The sequence below is a fragment of the Diabrotica virgifera genome, chromosome 5 (genome assembly GCF_917563875.1).
Source record: "Diabrotica virgifera virgifera chromosome 5, PGI_DIABVI_V3a".
Taxonomy (NCBI): Eukaryota; Metazoa; Arthropoda; class Insecta; order Coleoptera; family Chrysomelidae; genus Diabrotica; species Diabrotica virgifera.
In genome coordinates this window covers 208,867,420-208,892,975 of record NC_065447.1, presented here as the reverse complement: position 1 = coordinate 208,892,975, position 25,556 = coordinate 208,867,420, and the positions used below count along the sequence as shown (strand labels likewise).

General features: G+C 33.2%; 1 protein-coding gene across 3 annotated transcripts; it reads left to right on the top strand.

Moving 5' to 3' along the window:
• The first annotated feature begins 1,904 nt into the window (after positions 1-1,904).
• LOC114336806 (ubiquitin-fold modifier 1) lies at positions 1,905-25,556 on the top strand. 3 transcript variants are annotated; one of them, XM_050650574.1, is made up of 4 exons: positions 1,905-2,102; positions 2,204-2,260; positions 14,565-14,695; positions 25,404-25,556. In XM_050650574.1, exons 1-4 carry the CDS (start codon positions 2,098-2,100, stop codon positions 25,472-25,474), a joined length of 264 nt encoding a protein of 87 aa, XP_050506531.1. In that variant the 5' UTR covers positions 1,905-2,097; the 3' UTR covers positions 25,475-25,556. The 3 variants fall into 3 exon arrangements, with proteins under 3 accessions (XP_050506531.1, XP_050506529.1, XP_050506530.1); XM_050650572.1 differs by lacking the exons at positions 14,565-14,695; positions 25,404-25,556 and adding an exon at positions 2,348-3,520 and having other exon boundaries at positions 1,939-2,102; XM_050650573.1 differs by lacking the exons at positions 1,905-2,102; positions 14,565-14,695; positions 25,404-25,556 and adding an exon at positions 2,345-3,520.

The window sequence follows — 25,556 nt, the reverse complement described above, 5'->3', positions numbered from 1 at the left end:
ACGTTCAATTCAAATTTGTTGTCATTTATTTATTTCATTAACAGAACATTTAGAAATATACCATTAGATCCTTCACTTGCAATAGTTTTCTAATACATACTCCTAATTCATTACTGGAACATTTCACAAAATTATTTATTATTAAAAAAATAACAGGATTTTAAATTTTTTAACAATTCCTCATTAAACTGTAACCCTTGTTTAATACATTGGCGTAATAATCTTGAAAATCGGAGAAAACTGTTTTGATTAAATTGGCATTTCAAATGCTCTTCAAACTTTAACTTGCATTTTTCAACAATAACATAATTTGAAATGTTCCAATAATGAATCCGACCGACGATATTTGAGCTACGGGAAGCTACTATCTCGTAATGTATACGCTATGAGCTTGTACGTAGAGGGGATATTTATAAAATCGCGAGCGCCAGTAGTGACAAGTCTGTAAACGTTTACCGGAAATTTGACACAAATGTCAAAGTGATTAATTTAAAATTAAAATTAAAAACATTAATTATAAAAAATATTAGTTCGCCAAAGCTGTGGTATATATTTTTACCTTAAATATACTTACGTTTTAAATACTGAATTTACGTTTTTTAATGTTCGGTAATATGTAATTATAAATTAATATTAGCGCCATCTACACGATATATGTGAAAGTAGCCGAAGTAAGAAATTAATATTTCATCAATAGAACGTCAAAATGATTAGCAAAATCTTTAAAAAATCTATTACAATTTAATTACTTTTTAGCGTTGTAAATATTAAGCGATAACAATTAAATAATAAATTTAAAAATTACCGGTGAAAGTTGAATAGTAATCCACTAGGATCGACACCAGCGAAGCTCAGAGCGTATACGCTCTGAGCTTCGCTGGTGGCGCTCCTAGCGGATTACTAATTCAACTTTCACCGGTAATTTTTAAATTTATTATTTAATTGTTATCGCTTAACATTTATAACGCAAAAAAGTAATTAAATTGTAATCGATTTTTTTAAGATTTTGCTAATCATTTTGACGTTCTATTGATAAAATATGAATTTCTTACTTCGGATACTTTCACAATTATCGTGTAGATGGCGCTAAGATTTTTAGATTAAATTACAATTACATATTACGGAACATTAAAAAAAACTTAAATTCAGTATTTAAAACGTAAGCATATTTAAGGTAAAAATATATACCACAGCTTTGACCAACTAATATTTTTTATAATTAATGTTTTTAATTTTAATTTTAAATTAATCACTTTGACATTTATGTCAAATTTCCGGTAAACGTTTACAGACTTGCCACTACTGGCGCTCGCGAATTTGTAAATATCCCCTCTACGTACGAGCTCACAGCGTATACGCTCTGAGCTTCGCTGGTGGCGCTCCTAGCGGATTACTAATTCAACTTTCACCGTTAATTTTTAAATTTATTATTTAATTGTTATCGCTTAACATTTACAACGCAAAAAAGTAATTAAATTGTAATCGATTTTTTAAGATTTTGCTTATCATTTTGACGTTCTATTGATAAAATATGAATTTCTTACTTCGGATACTTTCACAATTATCGTGTAGATGGCGCTAAGATTTTTAGATTAAATTATAATTACATATTACGGAACATTAAAAAAACTTAAATAATTCAGTATTTTAAACGTAAGTATATTTAAGGTAAAAATATATACCACAGCTTTGACCAACTAATATTTTTTATAATTAATGTTTTTAATTTTAAATTAATCACTTTGACATTTATGTCAAATTTCCGGTAAACGTTTACAGACTTGCCACTACTGGCGCTCGCGAATTTGTAAATATCCCCTCTACATACGAGCTCACAGTATCATGGTTTGTATCTGGCGCTTAGCTCTATTCTAAGATCCAAGTTCTTTTATATTCTAAGATCTGGCGACAAAAGATGGCAACATTGACCGTCAAGCACGTCACGTCATTTGTCATTTTATCTTCCACTTCCACGCATGTCAATGTCAACAAGAAAAGCTTTTCACATATTTTATAAGTAGGAAACATATTTTAAGTTAAAATTGAGTTTCTTAAAACTTTAAAACTGTGGTTTTCGTATAAAATTATTAATAAAATATGGCGTAAGTAATATACTGATCATATAATTCGTTTAAGTACATAATAATATGATTATTTTACATTCAAAGACACAATATGTTTTACATTATATTGTTTATTTCAGATCCAAAGTGACGTTTAAAATAACTTTAACATCAGATCCAAAACTTCCTTTTAAAGTGTAAGTTATCTTTACTTTTAATATATTCTTTTGGTAGTTACTGTCAGTAGCTTATATTATTTTAATCCGGTATTATTTTGTTAGCAGGTGAGAAGACCTGGTTCTATCCTTTGACAGAAACTACCAAAAGAAACATGAGTGAAAACTCAAAAGCTCAAATCACACAACTGTTTACATCATTTGATTCATTTGTTAAAATCTTAGAGGATAGTGAGTGGTTTCCGACAGCTAAAATCGAAGATATCAAAACGGCTTTTAAGTTAGGAAATTACATAGAAAAAACTACACATCATTTCAAATCAAATGATTTGTGGAACAATTTTTCTGCTACGTTAATATCTTGGTGGAAAACTAAGAACAGAACAAAAGTTTACTGTGATAGTGTATATAGTTTTGCATGTGATGAATTGTTAATTCGGTTTTTTAGATGCTCAAATATTTCACACAATACGTTAGATATAGCAGTTACAATTTATACATCATTGCTTCCCAAAACTCGCTTTGAATCACTTTTAGAGAGGTTAATATTAGATGCAGGAAATTTAGAAGCAGTTACTGACTATTTAAATTCCACTACAAATGATGGCAATGCAAAACATTTAGAGTATCAGCTAAAATTAAGATACTGGGATATGTTGTTACAATTGGGACAAGAATCTGCTTTGAAAGAACAAATCAAAGATATGCTTTTGCCCTATAACGTAGAGACATTCTTATATATTTTAATAGGTATCCTATCCCTTGATGAACTGTCTGAAACAGAGAAACAAGTACAAAATATTATTCTCAATGATATTATAAATAAAATGTTTGATCGTAGCTTACTGGGCAAACAATTTTGGCTTACTCTCTTCAAAAAAATAGACAAAACATGCACATATACTGTTTGTAAAAATTTTAATACCTTTCTGAGTAACTTTCTAAATTTCATTATATATGTTGGTAGCATGATGAAGAAAGTAGGCAACTTTTGGAAATCTGACCCAAATATTTGTTTTTATCCAGAAATAGAGTATGCAGATATTTTAGCCCATATTATAAATTTGAATGAAATAGATAGTATAAGATTAACTCTAAAAGATAGGCTAAAGGATGCTAAAGAATCTACAAAATCAGATATTTGGGATCAAATTTTGTCAGACATTTCAAACAAGTGATTTAAAAGTTAAAATGTGTGTGTTTATAAACATTTTATTATACACAATGTAAAAAATATGTGATAATAAGTTTTGAATAATATAATAAAAGACGGTTTCCATATTTATTTGTTTATTTGATGGGTATTAAAAAAACTTGTATCAAATTAGGGAGCATTGAAGTATTACGTAACGTGATTTTTTAAGATTTTTGACCCCTCCCCCCCTAAGTAACGCACCCTAATGGGCGTTTAACTATTGCGTAACACAATTTTTGAAGATTTATGACCCCCCAACCTGCGTTTCGTAATACTTGAACGGTCCCTTATGTTATTTTGTATTTCATCTTTTTTGGAAGGATATTGGGAAATTTAACTTCAATTACTTCATCAATCTAAAACGTAATTTTCTGTCAGTAACGAGATAACGATGTATTGGTATCTTTTTGTTCTTCAACACATCACTGAGTCTTCCTACAGCTGCCCAAGTCATTCGGATTCTTCTAGTTATCTCCGCCGTTTGATTCTGTTTGCCTAGTTTGACAGTGTAAGTGATTTTTTCCAATAACATGGTCCAACTATAAATCTACATCTTTTTCGTCCTACTGTGACTTGGGTCTTCTTCGTCTGAATCTCAGATCAAAGATCCTTTATTTGTTATGTACACTTTTGCTCAACATGTTAAAAGTGACAGCTTAGAATTAAAGTATGTGATGGACTCATTGTGACACTGGCAATTTATTTAACCAGGTTATGATACGAATTCCACTAAGTAGTGTTCCTAACAAATAATTTTATGCACTGAAATAAAGTCCTTTTTGCAAAATTACTTGGTTTTCTGTACAGTAGTAAGTCAATGGATATGTAAACAAATTTTAGATTAACGATTAACAGTGTTTTTATATTTTCTGTAGATATTCCTTTTCAATATATTCTTGTCAAAAATAATTTGTTTTATATTTTCCCAAATGATAACAACTGATAAATCATTTTGCTTAATTAATATCTTTTTATACTGCTATCTGATCTCTTTATCATGGTCTATCAAAGTACTTATCTAACAAACGTGTCTCAAAAAACTCGTATAAGGCTGTATAGAACATTGATAGTCCCCGTTCTCACATATGGTTCAGAGGCATGGACGCTAACTAAAATAGATGAATCCGCTCTATCAATTTTTGAAAGAAAGGTACTACGCATTCGGAGCAGTTTGTGAGAACGGAATATGGAGGCGTAGATATAACTTTGAACTGCAGAATATCTACAAGCAAACGTTTGGTAGAAAAGATATTATCACTATAATTAAGCGAAATCGCCTGCAGTGGGCAGGACATGTAGCCCGAGCCCCTGAATCGAACATGATAAAAAGGATTCTAACAGCTCAACCTGTGGGAATGAGAAGACGGGGTAGACCAAAGTTGAGGTGGATGGACGGGGTAACACAAGATGCCGAGAAGATCGGAGTCGGCAACTGGAAAGTGCAGGCCAGGGACAGAACAGAATGGCATAGAACGCTTGAGAAGGTCGAGGCCCTCTAAGGGCTGTAGCACCATGATGATGATGATGATGATCTGATCTCTTTGTCTATTTACTACCTCTATATTTTACTATAAAAGATCTAGCTTGCTAAGAAATCCTATTATTCATTACTTGATCAGTGTGCTCTTCGGAAAGATCAGAATCACTTGTAAACAATCTTTTCAGTTGTTTCCTCTCCATCTTCACATAATCTATATCTTGTTCTATCGTCTGCCAGAGATGATACCTGAATTAACAGTGTCCAGTCAGAAAAATTGTAAGTAGTTCTATTATACCAAGAATAACAAGGCCAAATAATAGTATTTCTCAAAGTTAGATTGTGCAGATGAATATCTTTTCCATTGTAAATTGTATGCCTTGTATGAATAACAAAATGGTGCTGACAGTAGATATTTTAGTTGACAGGCTTCACATAGAAATCTTTGAAATTAAATGCAGTAGAACAACGCTGAGGAAGTGTTGGAAGGAAAAAAGACCTTATATAAAATTCCTTAACCCCTTTGGTACGGTGATGCACCTGTGTGCATCATGCTTGCCTGTCCACTCAGTACGCACACGGGTGCATCATGAGTTTTCGTTGGCCATAAGACGGTGCCACCATCTTCATCATATTTCAGGTATTTTTGTTCTGTCCGAATTACCTTATTCAAATCTAAAAGTGGGGAAACCACGCCCAAAAGTGGGTGATGTCCTGAGGGAGATTAGATTTAGTTAATTTGATTGGTGATAAGGTTGTTTGTATGTTTGACTGATGGGATTGTGTGGGAGGTGAATTTACTGTGCTGCTGTTTACAACTTACCTTACTATCCCTTACAAGATAATTCGGATGGAATTTCCTAGATTAGGAGACTGGGACGATATCGAGCACAAAATAATCTGGGGAATTCCATACGAATTATCTTGTTTATCTTTTTTAATAATTTTCGTTTAAAATGGTTTTTTATGGATAAAATTTAATTTAACTCACATACTATGTAAAATAATAAATTTAATAAAAATAGTTTTATTTCTAAAATAAGTGTTATTATTACAATGACTTTAATTAGTTGTAGTGTGATACTGTATTTTAACTGACCACGCGAAGCCGCTCGGTAAGCGCTCGAATCCATATACAGGAGCCGACTTACCGAATGATGGTCCGGCACGAAGGGGTTAAGGCGACACTTTGAACTAGTAATCTGAAGTTGGTAAATTCCTTTATCTTTAGTAGGGGGTACTCTGAAAGCGTTATAAGTCAGTTACTGTAATTGTTAATGAAAGGCAGAAAAGAAAGCTTTAGTTGATGTAATGCAATGTAAATGTTTATAGAAAGGTTGTCCACTTTATAAACATTATATATACGTAATTGGAGATTAAAACTCTGTCTCCTTATCTATATCCCTCTCTCGCAATATACCAAATAAAACAATTCTGAAATGTATTCAAGATTAAATGGGTAATTGAACTAAAGCTATTTTCTTGTGGTATCTGAACATCTACTATCTTTAGTGGATTAACCACAATTTCAGTTGTATATTCTAATCGGAAATACACTTTCAGAACGATTTCTTAGAGATAGTAAATAATTGATGCATTAGTAAAAATTGACCAGTATATAAATATACAGATCGATGGAGATGTACGAGGGAGAAATGGGTTATTGAGAAGTACTGTACTGTGCGAATTGGAATATGAATGGAATCCTAGGCTGTTTTAATGAAAAACCGGTTTATTTAAAAAAAAATTGTAGTTCGACAAAACTATAAAGATAAACTTACATCATTTAGTAGAAAATATGTCCCCCTTTGGCTGCAATGGCTACAGTTCCCGGATATCCGTTCATTTCGAAACCAAACTTGAATGACCGCTTCTATCATTTTTCTTTTTGTAGTAGTTGATTTTGCACAGTCTAGCTTTACACATGGCCCATAAATTTTCAATGGGGTTGAGGTCTGGCGAAATACCGGGCCAATCTAAAACATTAATCTTCTTATTTTTGAAAAATTCCATCATTTGCTTTAACAGGGAGCAGAGTTCTTTTGAAGAATCACTCCTCCTTGGGGCTGACATCTTTGGAGTTTTGTGTCCAAACGCTGCTCCAAGATTGATTTGTATTTGTGGCTGTTTATCATGCCTTCTATTGGTAGGTACCAAAGATCCAACCTCCATGTATGAAAAACATCCCATGATTCCATTAATTTGCACAATGCTGTACTTAAGGTTCGTGAAGTATATGTATGAATGGCTTGGTGGCAACTTCAAAATGGCTTGATTTGTCAACAACACATAATGGTGTTAAGCATATAGAGCTCAACGTAGATCCCAATGGGGGGGTTACAACCCCCAAAACCCCCCTGGTTACGCCTATGTGTATGAGGGAGTGTACACCAAAGTAAGGACTTGTGTTGGATTAAGTTTTCTAGCGACAGTTGGTTTGCATCAAGATTCTTCACCTTGTTACCTTAGTCTCCTTACAGGGCCCCCGCTACCATATGTGCAAAGTGTGCAATGCACACGGGCGCCAAAACCCGGGCTCAAAATTTGCAAAAAAAAAAACAAAAAAACAAAAATTAATTTTAAAATAAAAGTTGAGAAAGTAAATAGGATTAGGTATAAATAGGAGAAAAAGAGGAGAAAAACAAAATATTTCGGCATAATAATTAAAGGACCTAAATACCATCTACTACGCATTATAATACGTATAAGGAAAAGTGGAGGGAAAGACATGGATTGGTCGAAAGGAACTGTCATGGTTGCGTAATATTAGACAATGGTGTGGAACCACAGTAGAATAATTATTTCGCGCAGCAGCCGATAGAGAAAGGTTTTAGGAACTTGTAAACATGACGACTGCCAACATCTGAACACGGACACGCACCCAAAGAAGAAGATGGTATAAAAAGACACGACATTTTATTAGTACATATTATATAATCCAGTTACTGTCGATTCCTATTTGTGAGAACAAGTAGAAGTCATGCATTGCATGAAGTCATAATTTTATTCTGTTTGTTTCATTTTGATATTTTAATCTACAAATAATAGTCCATTTACTCACGGTTTTTGTTGGGGATTTTAAAGAGCCGCTTGGATTGAGATGAAATTTAGCATACACATAGCTAACATGTCAAAGGAAAAAGTGATATTGTGCTGATGTGTGCTATGCCCTAGGGGTGAGTTACACTCCTTCTCGGGGGTAAAAAAAACACACGTTCAGAATTAATCAGGAATTTGATAAACTGATTAACTCTAAGCAACTTTTGTTCTAGAATCTTCTTTACTAAGTCAATATTTTTTGGGTTATTTGCGAGTGAATATGTTCATTTTCAACAAAAAATCTTCTTTTGACGGTTTTTCGCAATAACCCAAAAAGTAAGTATTCTATCGAAAAAAATGTTCTTAGCAAAAATATTTACAACACAGTGAAAAAAACGATTTATATAATATGAAGTCTGTGAACTCAGTAGAAGCATAGCAAATTACCAAAAAACTTAGGACTATTGCGGGGAAAACTGATTACAACTTCTCTGAAGTGTTTAAAAAAATATTTATTCTTGTTGTTTTAATAAAGTTTCTAGCATCAAAGGTAAGTAAGTTACGCTCAAAATAAAGTTGGTCCCATTTTTTGGTAAAAAAGATCGTAAAAATCACCCCTTAATTAGCATCCTAAATTAAATTAATCGTTACCGCTTTACCATTTATTTTATATGTATTGTATGTATTGTTTATATAATCTGTAAATTTCATCGGTGCTTGAAAGTGCGCATTTTTGAAAAAAAAATTGGTTTTAAAGTGAAATTATTGTTAATCTTGAAAAGATTCCATTTTTTTTAAATAACTTTAAAATTATTAGTGATACCAAAAATATCAAGCAGTAAGAAAATGTAAGTTTTGCTTTTCTGAATATTTTGGATGTTTTGTTTTCCTGTAAGACAAAAATTGGTTAATATAAGGCTGTTCAAAATTTGCATACACTCGTGATTAGTGACTCGTTCTAGCTCTCTTAACTACAGCCTTTTTAAAAATAAGCACTTTGAACAGATGAAACTAGACGTCATATAAACAATGCATAAGTAAAGTAACTTGTGGTGAAGCGGTGACGATTAATTTCATTTGGTAAGCTAATTAAGGGGCGATTTTTACAATTTTTTCTAACAAAAAATTAGTTTGAGCGTAACTTACTTACTTATGATGTTAGAAACTTAAAAACAAAAATAAAGCTTCTTTTAAACACTTTAATTTATAAGGAGCTTTCCTCGATAAGATTGTTATTTTACGTTGAAATATTCGATTTGGAATTTGACGAACCAGAACCTACTTTTCATTAGCTACAACTTGCTTCTACCTGGTCTACAGACTACAAATATACACCATATTTTTCACTTTCTTATAAGATCTATTTTTGATAAGAATATTTTTTTTTTCGATAAAATACTTACTTTTTGAGTTATTTGAGAAAAACCGTGTTTTTTTAATTAACATATTTACTCGAAAATAACGCTAAAAGTATTGACTTAGTGAAAAAACTCTATAGAACAAAAGTTGCTTAAAATTAGTCATTTTATCCAATTTTGGACTTTTTTCAACTTATGTTTTTTCACCAGAGGTGAAACTCACATCCAGGGCAAAAGGACACATCGACACAATATCACTTTTTTCTTTGACATGTTAGCTATATGTATGCCAAATGTCATGCTAATCCAAGAGGTTCTTTAAAATTCGAAGGTTTTGCAATATTTTACCGTGAGTGAATGGACTATATATGACTTCTAATGTTCAGTTTTTTGCTTTATTTTAAGCAAATACCTACCTACCTACCTCCAAAAAAAAAATAAAAAAACATCATCCAAAATGCCTTAAGGGGCGCCAAAATCCTTTTTTGCACACAGGCGCCAATAACCCTTACGGGGGCCCTGTCTCCTTACCTGTTTAATCTCGTTATGGATGTGTTGACAGAAAAGTAAGAGAGGGGAGGGGGCTCCTTGGCGAAAGCTCTTTGGTGATGATATTGTGTTAGTGGAGGAGAGAGCAAAGAAATGTTGGAGAAGGGCTATTAAAGAGGGAGAACTTAAGGTTAGCTGGTAGAAAAATGTGGTTAGGAAGAATAGGAAGGGTTGGGGACATCGAATTACTCGTTGAAAAACTAGGACGAGTAGGAGGAGAATTTAAATATCTTGACTCCTATGTAATAGAAAATTGAACACTATTGAGAAATTTGATTTAAAAAAATGGATTTAACTGAAATGAAAATATTAGTGGATGTTGGGTAAGGCTAGTAAGGACACTATCACGAACGACTTAATGAAGGAAAGTGCCGGGGTGACTAGAGTCTCAAGCAAGGTTCAAGAACAAAGATTGCAATGGTTTGCTCACACCATATATCTTCGTCTTCGTCTAGCCATTCACGTCCACATCTGAACATAAGCCTCTTCAAGTCTTCCTTTCCATTGTTTTTTGTTGTACGCTACTTGTAGCCAATTTTTCCTGGCAGTTCGTTTCAGATCATCTGTCCATCTCATAGAAGGTCTGCCTCTGGGTCTTTTGTGTTGGTATGGTCTCCAGGTTAGAATTGTTATGTGCCATTTGTTTAGATCGCTCCTAGATACATGTCCAGCGTATTCCCATTTCAATTTTAATGATTTTTGTACCACATCAGTGACTTTGACTTTCTGTCTTATCCATGTGTTTGTTTTCCTGTCCTTAAGTGATATGCCAAGCATTGCTCTTTCCATCGCGTGTTGAGTGACTCTGAGTATGTTCATATTTTTTTTTTGTGATTTTCCATGTTTGTGCCCCATATGTTAATATCGGAATAATACATGCATCAAAAACTTTAGATCTAAGATGTAGTTGAATTTGCTGATTTCTGAGTATATAGTTCAGTTTGCCGAATGCTGTCCATGTTAACTTTCTTCTTCTTTTTATTTCTTCGGTTTGAATTTTCCTATTTGGTATTATTTTTTGTCCTCATATATCATATACATATTATAGAATTGAGAATTATATGGGACGAAGGATAGCACTGCTAGAAGTTGTGAGAAAATGGAGTAGAGAACAGAGGAGGAGAAAATGGAAATACTGCGTGGCAGAGGATGAGAGAGAGAAAGGTTTAAATGAAGAAGACACTACAGACAAGAATGGGTGGCAAAGAAAAACAGAATTATTAAAATGTATAAACATTTTCAATTTCTTTGCAACACGAAAATGCAGCAGCTGCATAATACTCTGGTTAAATCGGAGAGTGCAGGAAGAGTCTATACCGGTTTCGGAGGTTTTTTCCTCCTCATCAGTAGTCCCATATCCTCTTCTCTCCGATTTCCCCAGATATCACACTTTGGGCCTTTTCGAATTGCAAAGAACGAAATGTCACGGATGTACTAGAACCATCTACCAAAAAACAAAGTAAGTTATCGATAGAAGTAGCACAGAAAACGACAATAAATATCGTTCCCATACCACCAGATTGACAACAGGTGGAATACTTTCTTTGGTTACAACCTCCCGAGATTTTCAAAAATTATAAATCATACAGGATGCCGAGGAAATTAAGATGAGAGAATTTTAAATAATTCACAACCCATCTGCTCAGCGTGGTAAAAGTTCCAAGAAAGATTCCTTGGAACTCAACAAAAGAGTAAATGAATTAAAATGTATAAACATTTTCAATTTCTTTGCAACACGAAAATGCAGCAGCTGCATAATACTCTGGTTAAATCGGAGAGTGCAGGAAGAGTCTATACCGGTTTCGGAGGTTTTTTCCTCCTCATCAATAGTCCTATATCCACAAAATTATTAGTTTGAATAATGACGATTTAAACTTACAGATGTTATCATTTATAACTCACTTTTGTGGATACATACCAGTATTTAAAACTTCTACAATTTACTAAGACTTACAAAATATTACACTCACTTAACTAGTCCTTAATACATTGCGTGCCACGCTTTAATCGGGATACTACTCGCAGGGACCATTGATATCCACGGCCATGAAAGTTAGTCATTCGTGTATATAAAAAATGAGCGACGTGGCCCCTGGCAAAATATCTGTGTCTCTCATATATGAGCGACGTGGCACGCAATATGTTAATTTTAATATCTAATTATACCATTTAATAGTGATAGTAGTCTAGTAAAATAAAATTACACTACATGTAAATCAAAATGTAAATTCGTACAGGTTGAAACAAATTTTATATCAAAGTTTAGGTGGGTACAAAAGATATTTTCAAGAAAGTCTCCAAATCATACAAGGGGATCATTGTTTAAATAATTAAAAAGGGGTCATTTTTGCAAAAAAAATACTTTTTTAACTGCCGAGGTCATTCGATTACTAATGAAGGTCTATAGGATTGTTTTCTGCAAAGTTGAAGGGTAACTGTTTCACATAAGACTTACTGAATTAAATTTGACCCCCTATTTATTTAAATAATTCTACATAAAACTTGAAAAGCAAATTTGCAAAAAATTATTTTTAGCATTTTAAATAAGCACCACAAAATATTTTATTTTACAAGAGAAGTTGCGCTATATTATCAGTATTAAACAAAAAAAAATTGGTTCAAAAATATTTAATATTTTTTGAGATATTGAATTTGTTTATTAAATGTTACTCTATTTTCAATTGCAAAAACGCGGTTGTTGCCAAAGAAATATTCACCTGTATTAAATCTTATTATTTTTATTTTTATGTATATTTTCGATAAATGTATTGATAAATTCAAATTTCAATTAAACTTCCTCCTAAAATGGCATTTGAAAATTATTCAAATTTATTTATAATTTGTTTTTTTAATAACGTCGTGAGGATTAAATATTTTGAAATACCGTTTCGATAATTGGGTTCCTGGGAATTTTTCACTAATTAAAAAATTATTTTGTCTTTTTTTCCACTTCTTTTTTTTTCTTGGAGTTATATTACTACGGGTCCTTTTAGGGTTAAGTTTCATTAAGAATGTCGAATCTCTAAGTTTTAGATTCTAGACCAAAAATATTAAGATTGGTCTAAAATCACTTAAATAAAATGTGGCTACTTACTGAGTTACAGGGTGTTTTATTTAAAAATTTAAAAATTATTTTTACCAAGTACTCTCAAACTATTTGACGTATCCTTATCGTACTTGGCAGAAAGTGTGGGTACTATACAATCTACTAAATTGTGATAAATAACAGTTTCTAGCCACTACCAGAGGCGTACGACAGGGCACAGTTAATGGTTGACTTATCCCAAATTCTACGCCACTGAGGGAATTACTATTTTAGCGAAATTTTTCGATTCTTTGTAAATAATATACTCTTTACTGGTAACGATGAAGTCATTAGTTTTCGAGATATTGGACGTTAAAAATGAGACGGCATAGTTATTTTGATTCATTCATTCATTCATTTTAAACTTCCAATATCTCTCAAACTGATGACTTTATCGATACCAATAAATTTATTTACATACAAAGTATTGGAGAATCGAAAAATTTCGCTAAAATAGTAATTCACTCAGTGGCGTAGAATTTGGGAAGGGTCAATCATTCACTATCCCCTGTCGTACGCCTCTGTCACTAGCTAGAAACGTTTATTAATCACAGTTTAGTAGGGTGTATAATAGCCACACTTTCTACCAAGTATGATAAGGATAGGTCAAATAGTTTTAAAGTACTTGGTAACAATAATTTTTAAATTTTTAAGTAAAACACCCTGTAACTCAGTAAGTAGCTACATTTTATTTAAGAGATTTTAGTTAAATCTTAATATTTTTAGGTCTAGAATCTACAACTCAGAGATTCGACATTCTTAATAGAATTTAACCCTAAAAGGGCCCGTAGTAATATAACTCCAAGAAAAAAAAAGAAGAATAAAAAACGTCAAAAAATTTGTTAATTAGTAAAAAATTCCCAGGAACCCAATTATCGAAACGGCATTTCAAAATAATTAATCCCCGCGACGTTATTAAAAAAACAAATTATAAACAAATTTGAATAATTTTCAAATGCAATTTTAGGGGGGAGTTTAATTGAAATTTGAATTTATCAATACATTTATCGAAAATATACATAAAAATAATGACATCTTAAGCAGGTGAATATTTCTTTGGCAACAACCGCGTTTTTGCAATTGAAAATATAGTAACATTTAATAAACAAATTCAATAACTCAAAAAATATTAAATATTCTTCGACCAATTTTTTTTGCTTAATACTGGTAACATAGCGCAACTTAGTCTGTAAAATAAGATATTTTATAGTGCTTATTTAAAACGCTAAAAATAATTTTTTGTAAATTTGTTTTTAAAGTTTTATATACAATTATTTAAATAAATAGCGGGTCAAATTCAATTTAGTAAGTCTTGTGTGAAATATTTACCCTTCAACTTTGCAGAAAAAAATCCAATAGGCCTTCATTAATAAGTGAATTACCTCAGCAGTTAAAAAAGTATTTTTTTTTGCAAAAATGATCCTCTTGTATGATTTGGATACTTTCTGGAAAATATATTTTGTACCCACCTAAACTTTGATATAAAATTTGTTTTAACCTGTACGAATTTACATTTTGACTTTTTTTTATTTTATTAGGCTATAGTCTCTTGCTTTAACTTTAATGTTATGGTCTGTTTGTATTATGTATTTGTTTTATTAATTTCTTTGATTCAATTGCAGATTGAGTGTTCCTGAAGCCACACCTTTTACAGCTGTATTAAAGTTTGCTGCTGAGGAATTTCAAGTTCCTCCAGCAACATCCGCAATTATTACTGATGATGGTATAGGTATTAACCCCCAACAAACAGCTGGTAAGTAACAACTGTGTAAAGTTGGCCTTATATATCATATAAACTAAATGGAATAATGTAGAAACCATTAATTCATATTATAATTATTTAAATTGTTATTATTTATGTAAACTTAGCAGCAGATTACTGAACATAGTAAATATTAATATTCTGCATATTAATCCATCTCCCCACTTCAGAAGCTAAAAAGCTAAGTTCAAACTTGTAGCACAAAAAGAACGAAGGCAGCGTTGCTTAGAATCGGAAGAGTAGTCCAAGTATTGAAGCTTAAAATACGACAAAACCTCGCAATTTTTACAGAATGGATCGATTTGCTTAAAAATTTGAGAATAAGTAGTGCATAGTCCAAGGATCAAAATCTATATGATGCCGAAAGGCGCCTTTACCATGGGGGTGGTTGCTGCCCCATCTCGGGGGTGAAAATTTTTTAGTACATGTTGACAGCAAAAGTTGGTGAAATCATTCATTCTAAGCAAAAAACGTTCTATAAGTACATTTTTTTGATAAAATTAATATTTTTCGATTTATTCGCAATCGAAAGTGTCACCTTTATATCGAAAAAATCAATGTTTTTAATCAGTTTTCTGCTAATAACTCAAAAAGTTTTAGTTTTGTCAAAATAACTGCACTTAACAAAAATGTACCTTTCGAAAAAACAAACAAAACCGTTTTTTTTTTAATTTTCTTTAAGACCAATAGTAATCGGGCTATACTTTATTATATGCTAGCGCTTCTTCGTCAAATGCTAAGTATTGTAGTTTCAAGGTCAAAATACGGGAAAACTATACATTTTTAGAGGATAACTTACTCAAGCTAATTTAAAGTATTTAAAAATATCTATCTCCAGAAATAAAAAAAAAGTCTCTAGTTTAAATATTAAGGGACTTATAATGAAAGGAATGTCAGTCCCTATTTTTTTCTGCGAAAAAGTGATCGGAATCAACCCCCTAATCACCACCCTAATTAAAATTATTCATTAATTTTATTTGGTCTTCTTTATTTATGTATTATTAATAGGTTATAGAAGTTTGACCGGCTGAGAATCATTAGTTTTTAAAAAAATGGAGTTAAAAGCTAATAACGAATTTTTGTAGTTTGGTAAACAATGCCCTCTTCTTCAGAATAGAAAGATTAACATCAGAGATACGAAAAAATATTTAAATATAAAATTTTAGCTTATTTAATTCCGAAGAACATGGTTTGAAAAAATTTTTCTATGACAAAAATTGAGTAAGGTATTGACAATTAAAACTTGTAATGACATGCAAACACCACCTTTACCAACCCTTTCAAAGTCACCTCTTTTTGCGACTGAGGATTTTAAAAGAATTTAATATTAACAACCTTATAGATCTTGTAAAAACCTACAAAATTATTTGTTAGAAACTTTCTAAGATAAAAAATGTTAAAGTTACGGTTAAAAATCAATATATTTTTTTGGAAAGAAAAAGGAGAAATCCAATTGGAAGCACAATAATGTAAGTTAGCGGTGTTTTTAGTCATTGGCTTTATTAAGTCTTCTTTATTTATGTATTAATAATAGATTCTAAATGTTTGACCGGCTTAAAATGATTAGTTTTTAAAAAACTGGAGTTAAAAGCGAATAACGAATATTTGTAGTTTGGTAAAAAATGCCATTTTCTTCAGAATAGAAAGATTAGCATCAGAGATACGGAAAAATGTTTAAATATGAAATTGTAGGTTATTTAATTCCCAAGAACATGGTTTGAACAAATTTTTTCTACGGCAAAAATTGAGTGAATCGAAAATGAGTATATCGAAAAACATTGAATTTTATATAGGTATGAAACTAACACTTTCAATAGCGAATAAATCGAAAACTATTAATTTTATCAAAAAAATGTATAGAACAATTTTTGCTTAGAATAAATGTTTTTATCAACTTTTTTGGTGAAAATATAATGAAAAATTTCCACCCCGAGATGAGGTGGCAACCACCCCCATGGTAAAAGCGCCTTTCGCCATCATATAGATTTTGATCCTTGGACTATCCACTACTTATTCTCAAATTTTCAAGCAAATCGATCCGTTCTGTAAAAATTGCGAGGTGAAAAGCTTCAGTTCCTGGACTATAGAGAGATGTGAGTGTGGTTCCTTGAATCTTTCTTATTAGCTCAGAAGTAGGAATTAAAATTGAGGAAAAGAAAAATAAAATCATGGTAGCTACCAGAGCTTAACCGGAAATATTCGATAAAAAAGAAAAAAAAGTTAAAAAACAAAATGCCAGAAAGGGCGCCACTCTGTCTTTTCTTAGAGAGACAAATAGAACTATTTATATAAAAATACAAATATAAGCAAATAAACAAATAACAAGTAACAATCACACCTACTTTATTTAGCCATATTCAAAATTCTGCTGTCCAAAAGAAAGAAGATTATGAAAAAAATAATACGATACAAAATTATTACTTACATGCCATATTTATTATTATTGTAGGATTTTTTAAGTGTTGGAAACTCAGTTTTTACTATCATTTATGGTAATATCAAGTAGAAAAATAATATCTTCTTCGAAAATAATGCAAAACTTTATATTTTTTAAAAGATGAAAGATCAATATTTCAATTGCCAGATGACGCTAGTCACCTACCGTATCCCGAATAAAGTACGTGCCTCCTAGTGGCGGGATACGGGCAACAATACATTGGCTTATAGGGCAGTCCTTACAGTACTACCGTCCTAAGCCAAAAGGGCGTATCTCAAAATTTTTCGATTTTTATATTATGGTTCTTAATAGTATAGTATAGTTGATCCAAAAGATGGCATAACCCAGACATCCAAAGTGAAAGTTATCCTTCAACACCAAATTGTTTTATATAGTCCACACAATGTCCAGAAAAAAGTCACACCATTTTGCGCGTCGGGTTTGGGGGGGAGAGGGGGGAGAAATCGGTAAATTCGTAGTTTTTTAAGTTTTTCGCCAATATTTCTAAAACTATGCGGTTTAGCATGAACAACCTTCTATACAAAAATATTCTACATTAAATTTTAAATAAAAAGGTCCTATGCATAATCTTTCTAAAATGAATGGTTCCAAAGTTACGGAGGTAGTATAACTGGTCCAAAACAAGGCCTAACCAAAACATCAAAAGTAAAAGTTTTCCTCCAACACCAAAATGTTCTATATGGTCCACATATTGTTCAGTAAAAAGTTACACCATTTTGAGCGTCCGGTTTGGGAGGGAGATGGGAGAGAAACCGATAAATTAGTAGTTTTTTTAAGTTTTTCGTCAATATTTCTAAAACCATGCTTTAGCGTAAACAATGTTATATACAAAAATGTTCTACATGAAATTTAAAACAAAAAATGTTCGATACATAATTGTCATAAAATCAACGGTTCCAGAGTTACAGAGGGTGAAAAGTCGAGGTTTTCGATACTTTTTATATTTTTTGGGCAATATTTATGATATAACTATACCAAAAACCCAGACATCCAGTGTGAAAGTTATCCTCCAACACCAAATTGTTCTATATGTTCCACATAATGTTCAGAAAAAAGTCACACCATTTTGAGCGTCGGGTCTGGGTGGGAGAGGGGGAAGAATTCGGTAAATATAAAAAGTATCGAAAACCTCCACTTTTCACCCTCCGTAACTCTGGAACCGTTGATTTTATAACAATTATGCATAGAACCTTTTTGGTTTTAAATTTTATGTAGAACATTTTTCTATAGAACATTTCTTACGCTAAAGCATAGTTTTAGAAATATTGACGAAAAACTTAAAAAAAAACTACTAATTTACCGACTTCTCCCCCATTCCCCCCCCCCCCAAACCGGACGCTCAAAATGGTGTATCTTTTTACTGAACAATATGTGGACCATACAGAACAATTTGGTGTTGAAGGAAAACTTTTACTTTGGATGTCTGGGTTAGGCGTTTTTTTGGACCAATTATACTATACTACCTCCGTAACTTTGGAACCGTTCATTTTAGAAGGGTTATGCATAGGGCCTTTTTTATTTCAAATTTAATGTAGAATAATTTTGTATAGAGGGTGTCCATGCTAAACCGCTTAGTTTTAGAAATATTGACGAAAAACGTAAAAAATTATGAATTTGCAGATTTCTCCCCCCTCTCCCCCCCCAAACCCGACGCTCAAAATGGTGTGACTTTTTTCTGAACATTATGTGGACCATATAGAACAATTTGGTGTTGGAGGATAACTTTCACTTTGGATGTCTGGGTTTGGGTCTAACTATACCATACTATAAGGACCCCAAATACAATGTTTAACCTATTTCCTAAGCGAAAAACACGCATTTTAACTCCATAGTGCCATTATGGAGTTAAAATGCGTGTTTTTCGCTTAGGAAATAGGTTAAACATTATATTTGGAGTCCTTAAGAACCATAATATAAAAATCGATAAAATTTTGAGATACGCCCTTTTGGCTTAGGACGGCAGAGTAGGGATCCTGGCCTATACAGAAAAATGCAGGCGGGTGTGGGGTAATACTGCACTTTGGTTGCATTGGTGGTGTATTGGCTAAACGTGCAGGGCAGGGTATGGTGCTGATAGAAAAGGCATTCAGGCATCAAATATCCAAACAAAATCTTTTCAGGCCATAATAATGAAAAGACCTTCTCCAATGATATAAAAAAAAACTTATACTGAAATGATGGCATCTCCTGAGGTAAAATGTGCCGGAAGTAAAATGAGCCTCCGTTCGGATTTCCGGGTGAGGACTATCTCAGGGGGAACGCCATTGCAGGTTAGAAAAATCAGGATAGGGTCGTGGAATCTTGGTAGTCTTACAGGCAAGAGTCTGGAGTTGTGGATGCGCTCAAACGAAGAAGAGTTCAAATTGCTTGTATTCAAGAAACTAGGTGGAAAGGGCAAATGGCGAAAGAACTAGGTGAAGGATACAAATTGTGGTATGTAGGGAGTAGTAAACACTAGAAATGGAGTTGGTATAATTGCTGATAGTGAAATGAAAGATAACGTAGTAGAAGTTGTAAGAACGAGTGATAGAATGATGTCAGTGAAATTTGTAATTGATAAAGAGATATTGAATGTTTTGTTTGTGTATGCTCCCCAAACAGGTCTGGGTGAGAGTGAAAGAAGAGCTTTCTATGTTCAATTAGGAGACGTACTGAGTGATATTCCAGCAGAGGAGAAAGTTATAATAGGAGGTGATTTCAATGCACATGTGGGCCAAACCAAGACAGGATATGAAACAATACATGGGGGATTAGGCTTTGGAACTAGAAATGAAGCTGGAGATGACATGCTTGAATTAGCAACAGCATTGGATATGGCGATTGTTAACCCATTACCAGGGAAGGCGAAACGAAGATATATAAAATAGCCAAACAGAGAGCAAAGAAAGCAAAAGATTTTAATCAGATTAGATGTATCCGAGATGAAAATAATAAAATACTAGTTCACGAAAGGGATGTCAAAAAGAGATGGAGAAAGTACTTTGACAGCTTATTAAATGAAGAATTTGACAGACAGCCTGTAGAGTCAACGGAGACAGTAGCAGCAATGGTCACCAAAATAACCAACGAGGAAGTGGCTCAAGCGCTTCAAAAAATAAAGAAAGGAAAAGCGGTAGGACCAGATGATATTCCTGGGGAAGTATGGATAGCATTGGGAGAGACAGGAACAAGGTGGCTAGCAGGTCTATTTAATAGAATTATGGAAATTGGACAAATGCCAGACGAATGGAGAAGCAGTATACTGGTACCTGTTTACAAAAACAAGGGAGATATACAACAATGTACAAACTACAGGGCTATAAAACTGCTTAGCCACACCATGAAAATATGGGAAAGAGTAATTGATAGACGGATACCTGAAGAGACCGAAATATCCGAGAACCAATTTGGCTTTATGCAGGGTAGATCAACAACAGATGCAATTTTCATTATAAGGCAGTTGATGGAAAAATACAGGAGTAAAGAAACAAACGCTCATATGGTATTCATTGATCTTGAGAAAGCATATGATAGAGTTCCTCGAGAGATTCTGTGGTGGGCACTCAATAAGAAAGGAGTCCCTGGTGAATATGTAAAGATTGTGAGGGATATGTATGAGGGAGTAACGACTAGTGTTAGGACAGGTGTGGGAGAGACTGATAAATTTCATGTGAAAGTAGGATTGCACCAAGGCTCTGTGCTTAGTCCGTATTTATTCTCATTAGTTTTGGACCAGATAACAGCGAAACTACAGGGTAACATTCCATGGTGCTTAATGTATGCTGATGATGTCGTGTTAGTAGGAAATAGTGAAAGAGACTTGGAACAAAAACTGGAACAGTGGAGACAAGCTCTGGAGGAAAAAGGTTTAAAACTTAGTAGGACAAAAACAGAGTATTTGGAATGTTCATTTAAAGATGGAGCTACTACAAATAAAATGGTATCTTTGGATGGTGAAATGATTGTGAAAAGCAATAGTTTTAAGTACCTAGGATCGGTATTACAGAGTAATGGAGAAATAGATGGAGATGCATGCAGTAGAATTAGGGTTGGATGGATGAAGTGGAAAGAAGCGAGTGGTGTGTTGTGTGACAGAAAAATTCCAATGAAGCTGAAGGGAAAATTCTATAAAACAGCCATAAGACCGGCTATGATGTACGGAACTGAATGTTGGGCAGTGAAAAAGAAAGAGGAACAACGAATGCATGTGGCGGAAATGAGAATGCTTAGATGGATGAGTGGAGTGACAAAGAAGGATAAAATTAGAAATGAGTATATTAGGGGAAGTCTAAGTGTGGCACCAATTGATGCCAAAATGAGAGAGCATAGGTTAAGATGGTTTGGTCATGTTAAAAGAGTTTGGTTTCTTCTTCTTCATCCTCAGATATTTTCTTGATCTGTGTGACATTAAAATTAGGTAGGCTGGTCTGGATATCACTCCATGACGGAACTTTTTGTAGCAAAATCCACTGCAAGTTATGTACGCCTCCGAAGCTCAGTTCCCATTTTTCTAAGTAGTCAACACAAGTTTTGTAAAACTTTTTCACTGTTTCTATAAAGTCCTGGACATTTAGTTCTTCTTCCTGTAAGTTTAATATAAGTGTTTTTACATTAGTAGGAATAAATCCCTCTTCCGCTCTAGATTTCAACACACTTTTGAGCGAGTTTATGCGGCAAGCAACTTCAGTAGCGGAGATATTGTCTTTCTCTATCTTCAAAACTGTGTCTTCAAAAGTTGAAATCTGGGATGTCGCAAACATCAGCCATGGCTTAAAACATGGATTTTCAAAAAGTTGGCTTAGAAAGTAAGGGCATTTATCCTGAGAAAGAAAGTAGGACTTCAGGCCTTCAAATATCTTCAGAATCCGTGTAATAGCTGGGCCAAGAGACAGAAAACGAGTGTTTCCGTGCTCTAATAACTTTGAATATTCCACCCCGGCGAAATCACAAAATTCTTTCAGTTCTTCAGTTCTGACAGTATAAATGTGGAAGTATTTATATACTTTAACTGCGAAACATTCAATATCAAACGGCAGACAATCTACGGATGTTTGAATGCAGTTGTGGACTATGTGGGCACCACATCCTACTCCGATTATTTCTTTCCCTAAACTATGTTGAAGATGTCGCCACAAATTATTTTTCCCTTTTCTAGCGGCCCCACCAAAATTTGTATTAGTGTTGTCAGCACACATAGCTACTAATTTTTCCTTAAGGTTTTTGTTTTTTATTAGTTCCTCAAGCATTTTGCTCTGGGTATCAGATTGTTCGTTTGGAAGCAAAGAAAATGAAATCATTTTAACGTGGACTCCGGATAACGGCAAAAAATAACGAACAAGTACAGGAATAGTATATTGTGCAACAAGTGCAGAAAGGTACTAATTTCTCACGAGTTTGAAAAGTTGCGGTACGAGCGCAAGCGAGTGCCGCAATTCAAACGAGTGAGAAATTACCTTTCTGCACGTGTTTCACACTATACTTTTTCTACAAGCACAGTTTTTCCTAAAAATAAAAATCACAATTTCCAAACGACGATTAATTATAATAGGTACCTATGTGATAAATTTTAAACTGTATTTAATTAATACCTACTAATCAATTTAAATTCCTTATACCTAAATAAATTGCACAGAAATCAGTTAAAAAATTAATGCACTGCCTTAATTTGCTTAAATTTAAACAATTATTACACATTATTGACATTATATTTATGCAGTCACGGATTTACACAAAACCTACTTCATTCGACGTCTCTTGAACAGGTTGCTAAATCCTTATTGGTTATTTGATAATTATAAAATGTTTAAATGTTTAAGAATAAAATTGTAAAATAAAACAGTTGTAACATCCATAATTTAGTTTCTATGCTATAGTTAAATATAATAATTGTCTTATAGGTTATATATTTGTCTAAAGTATAACCACGGATGTAAACAGAATATAACGTTACTCAGAATGCGGTAGTCCACGGATGTAAACAGAATATAACGTTACTCAGAATGAGGTAGTCAACTGTGCAGAAAAGAACTTTGCGGCACAGAAACGTCACTTTGCGGCACAGAAACGTCACTTTTCTGCACACTAATGTCAAATATCTTATACTGTGAGAAAATATCAAGTTTGCTAACATAAAACCGTGCAGAAAAGTGCACTTTGAATAGTGGTTGTAGAAAAAACATTTTTCTGCCTTTTTGTTTGATGCGTCTATGCTGAGAGAAATAGACCCACACGTACTCAATTCTTCGTCCACTTCGTTAATGGATAATGGAGCCAAGACGATTGGGCCATACGATTGCCTCACTTTTTGTCTTTCCAGATGAATATTTTGGCTCATAAACCTTTTTAATGAGTTTGGAAAGACAGTCATGTGTCCTAAAGCTGTGTCCATGAACAACTGCATGGTAGGCGAACATGCCTTCTTGTGCAGAGATTTTATCATCGGTGTCCTTTTTTAAGATGAAATTCTGTAAATTAGAAGAAGAGCTGACAGCTTTCTCAGCATCTTTATGTTTTTTCGTTTTTGTATGTTGGGTAATATCATTTCTTCCTCCATGAGCGACAGAAAAATGGACACCACAGGTTTTGCATAGTACTTTTGATCTGTCAGCGGTAGAAATGTCAGTTTTAATAAACTTAAATTCTCTCTCCAAATCTTCATTGAAAACACATAACCGTTTTTGTTTTTTTGAGAGTGACATTATTCGCAACACAAACACCAATTAATATTAATGATGACACTTTCACAAGTACGCTAAAACTGAGCAGCCATGCGACCGTATTCACCGAAAGAGAGACACAATACAACTGGCACTAAACTCATGCACGCACTCGCGACTAGACCTTTAGGGAGAGAATTTTGCACTTCTGTCGAATGTGCATGTCGGTAGGCGCACCTGACGGTACAGTGTACAGTCAACAAGAAAAGCTTCTCGTTCATCGCGAAGTACAGCCGATGCAACAAAACACGCATTAAGTAGCACATACACGATACATTTTCATGCACTTTTTAAAACTGTACTAGTTTTTTTTAAGCTTTTATGAATTGCGATGAAACTATTAATAAATTATTATCTTTGTTAGTAAAAATATACATTTTTTTATTTTTGCGTGAAACCGGGACATTTTAGGGAATTTTCTGAAACCGACGGGACGCCCTCAAAAGCGGTCAAAACCGGGACTGTCCCGGCCAAACCGGGACGTATGGCCACCCTAGATAAGGCAAAGAGAATGATGATGATGCTAGTCACCTACCCTATTTGTTTCAGTTGCAATGTGTGGGAAAAGCTCTCGGTGCTGGTCAGTTAGGATATGGAGAACAATCCTGCGCTCTCTCCAATGAGATTCAGAGAGCTGGAGTGCACTCCGTATTCTAATTGAAAAGTAGGATTGTTTTGCCTTCGCATTGCAACTGAATAATAAAAATGGTATACATTTTTATTTTATATTTTTTGTCTTATTATAATCTTACTGTAATATGAAATTATTTAAATAATTTGATTTCTTCTTAATTTCACTCAAATTCCCCGTTTTATCTTTATACACCTGCCCCCTCTGCTTAGGTCTACGCTTCTTTATTAATATATTTGACCTTGCATGTATTTCATATACTTTTGTTCTCTCTCTCTCTCTTTCTCTCTCTCTTTCTCTCTCTCTCTATCTCTCTTTCTCTCTATCTTTCTCTCTCTATCTCTCTCTCTCTCTCTCTCTCTCTCTCTCTCTCTCTGTGTGTCTGTCTGTCTGTCTGTATGTCTCTTTCTTTCTCTCTAGGAATGTTCTACAAAGTATCTTCACTGGTTGTGTCAATGGAGTTTGATAGATATTTCTGGTGTGATAATGTTTTTGTTTTGCTATATCGTATCATTTCTATTTTTGTTTCTCTGTTTTTTATGTACTTCTACCTCAGTATCACATAAAACTTGATATTTTACTAACTAAATATCTGAGTGTGCTCATTTGTTGCTTGTTATTTATTTCAGCTATTTTGTGCTTGTCTGATCTGAACCCTTTTTATTGTTTGACCTCAACACAGAAGTAGTTCTACAAATGGAGTTCTACAGAAAACTTGATTTTATTTGTTATAAGTTTTAGTTTTAAAATTACATTTATTTGACGTTTAATAAGTTTAATAAGACCTACCCACAAACACATTTTCACAAGGTGACTGCCCTTTAATAGATTCGTGAATGCTGTGTAATCTTGCATTATTTTTTTATTTACTTGTTTATTTTAATAACTAGATACTAATTATTTATTCTTTTGCAGGTAATGTGTTTCTAAAACATGGCTCAGACCTCAGACTAATACCAAGAGATAGAGTGGGTTGTTGTAAATAATATTTATAGTTAAAATAAATTTTTTGTTACATTGATACATTTTATATAAATTTATTTGAAAAATATACCTATATTGAAATTA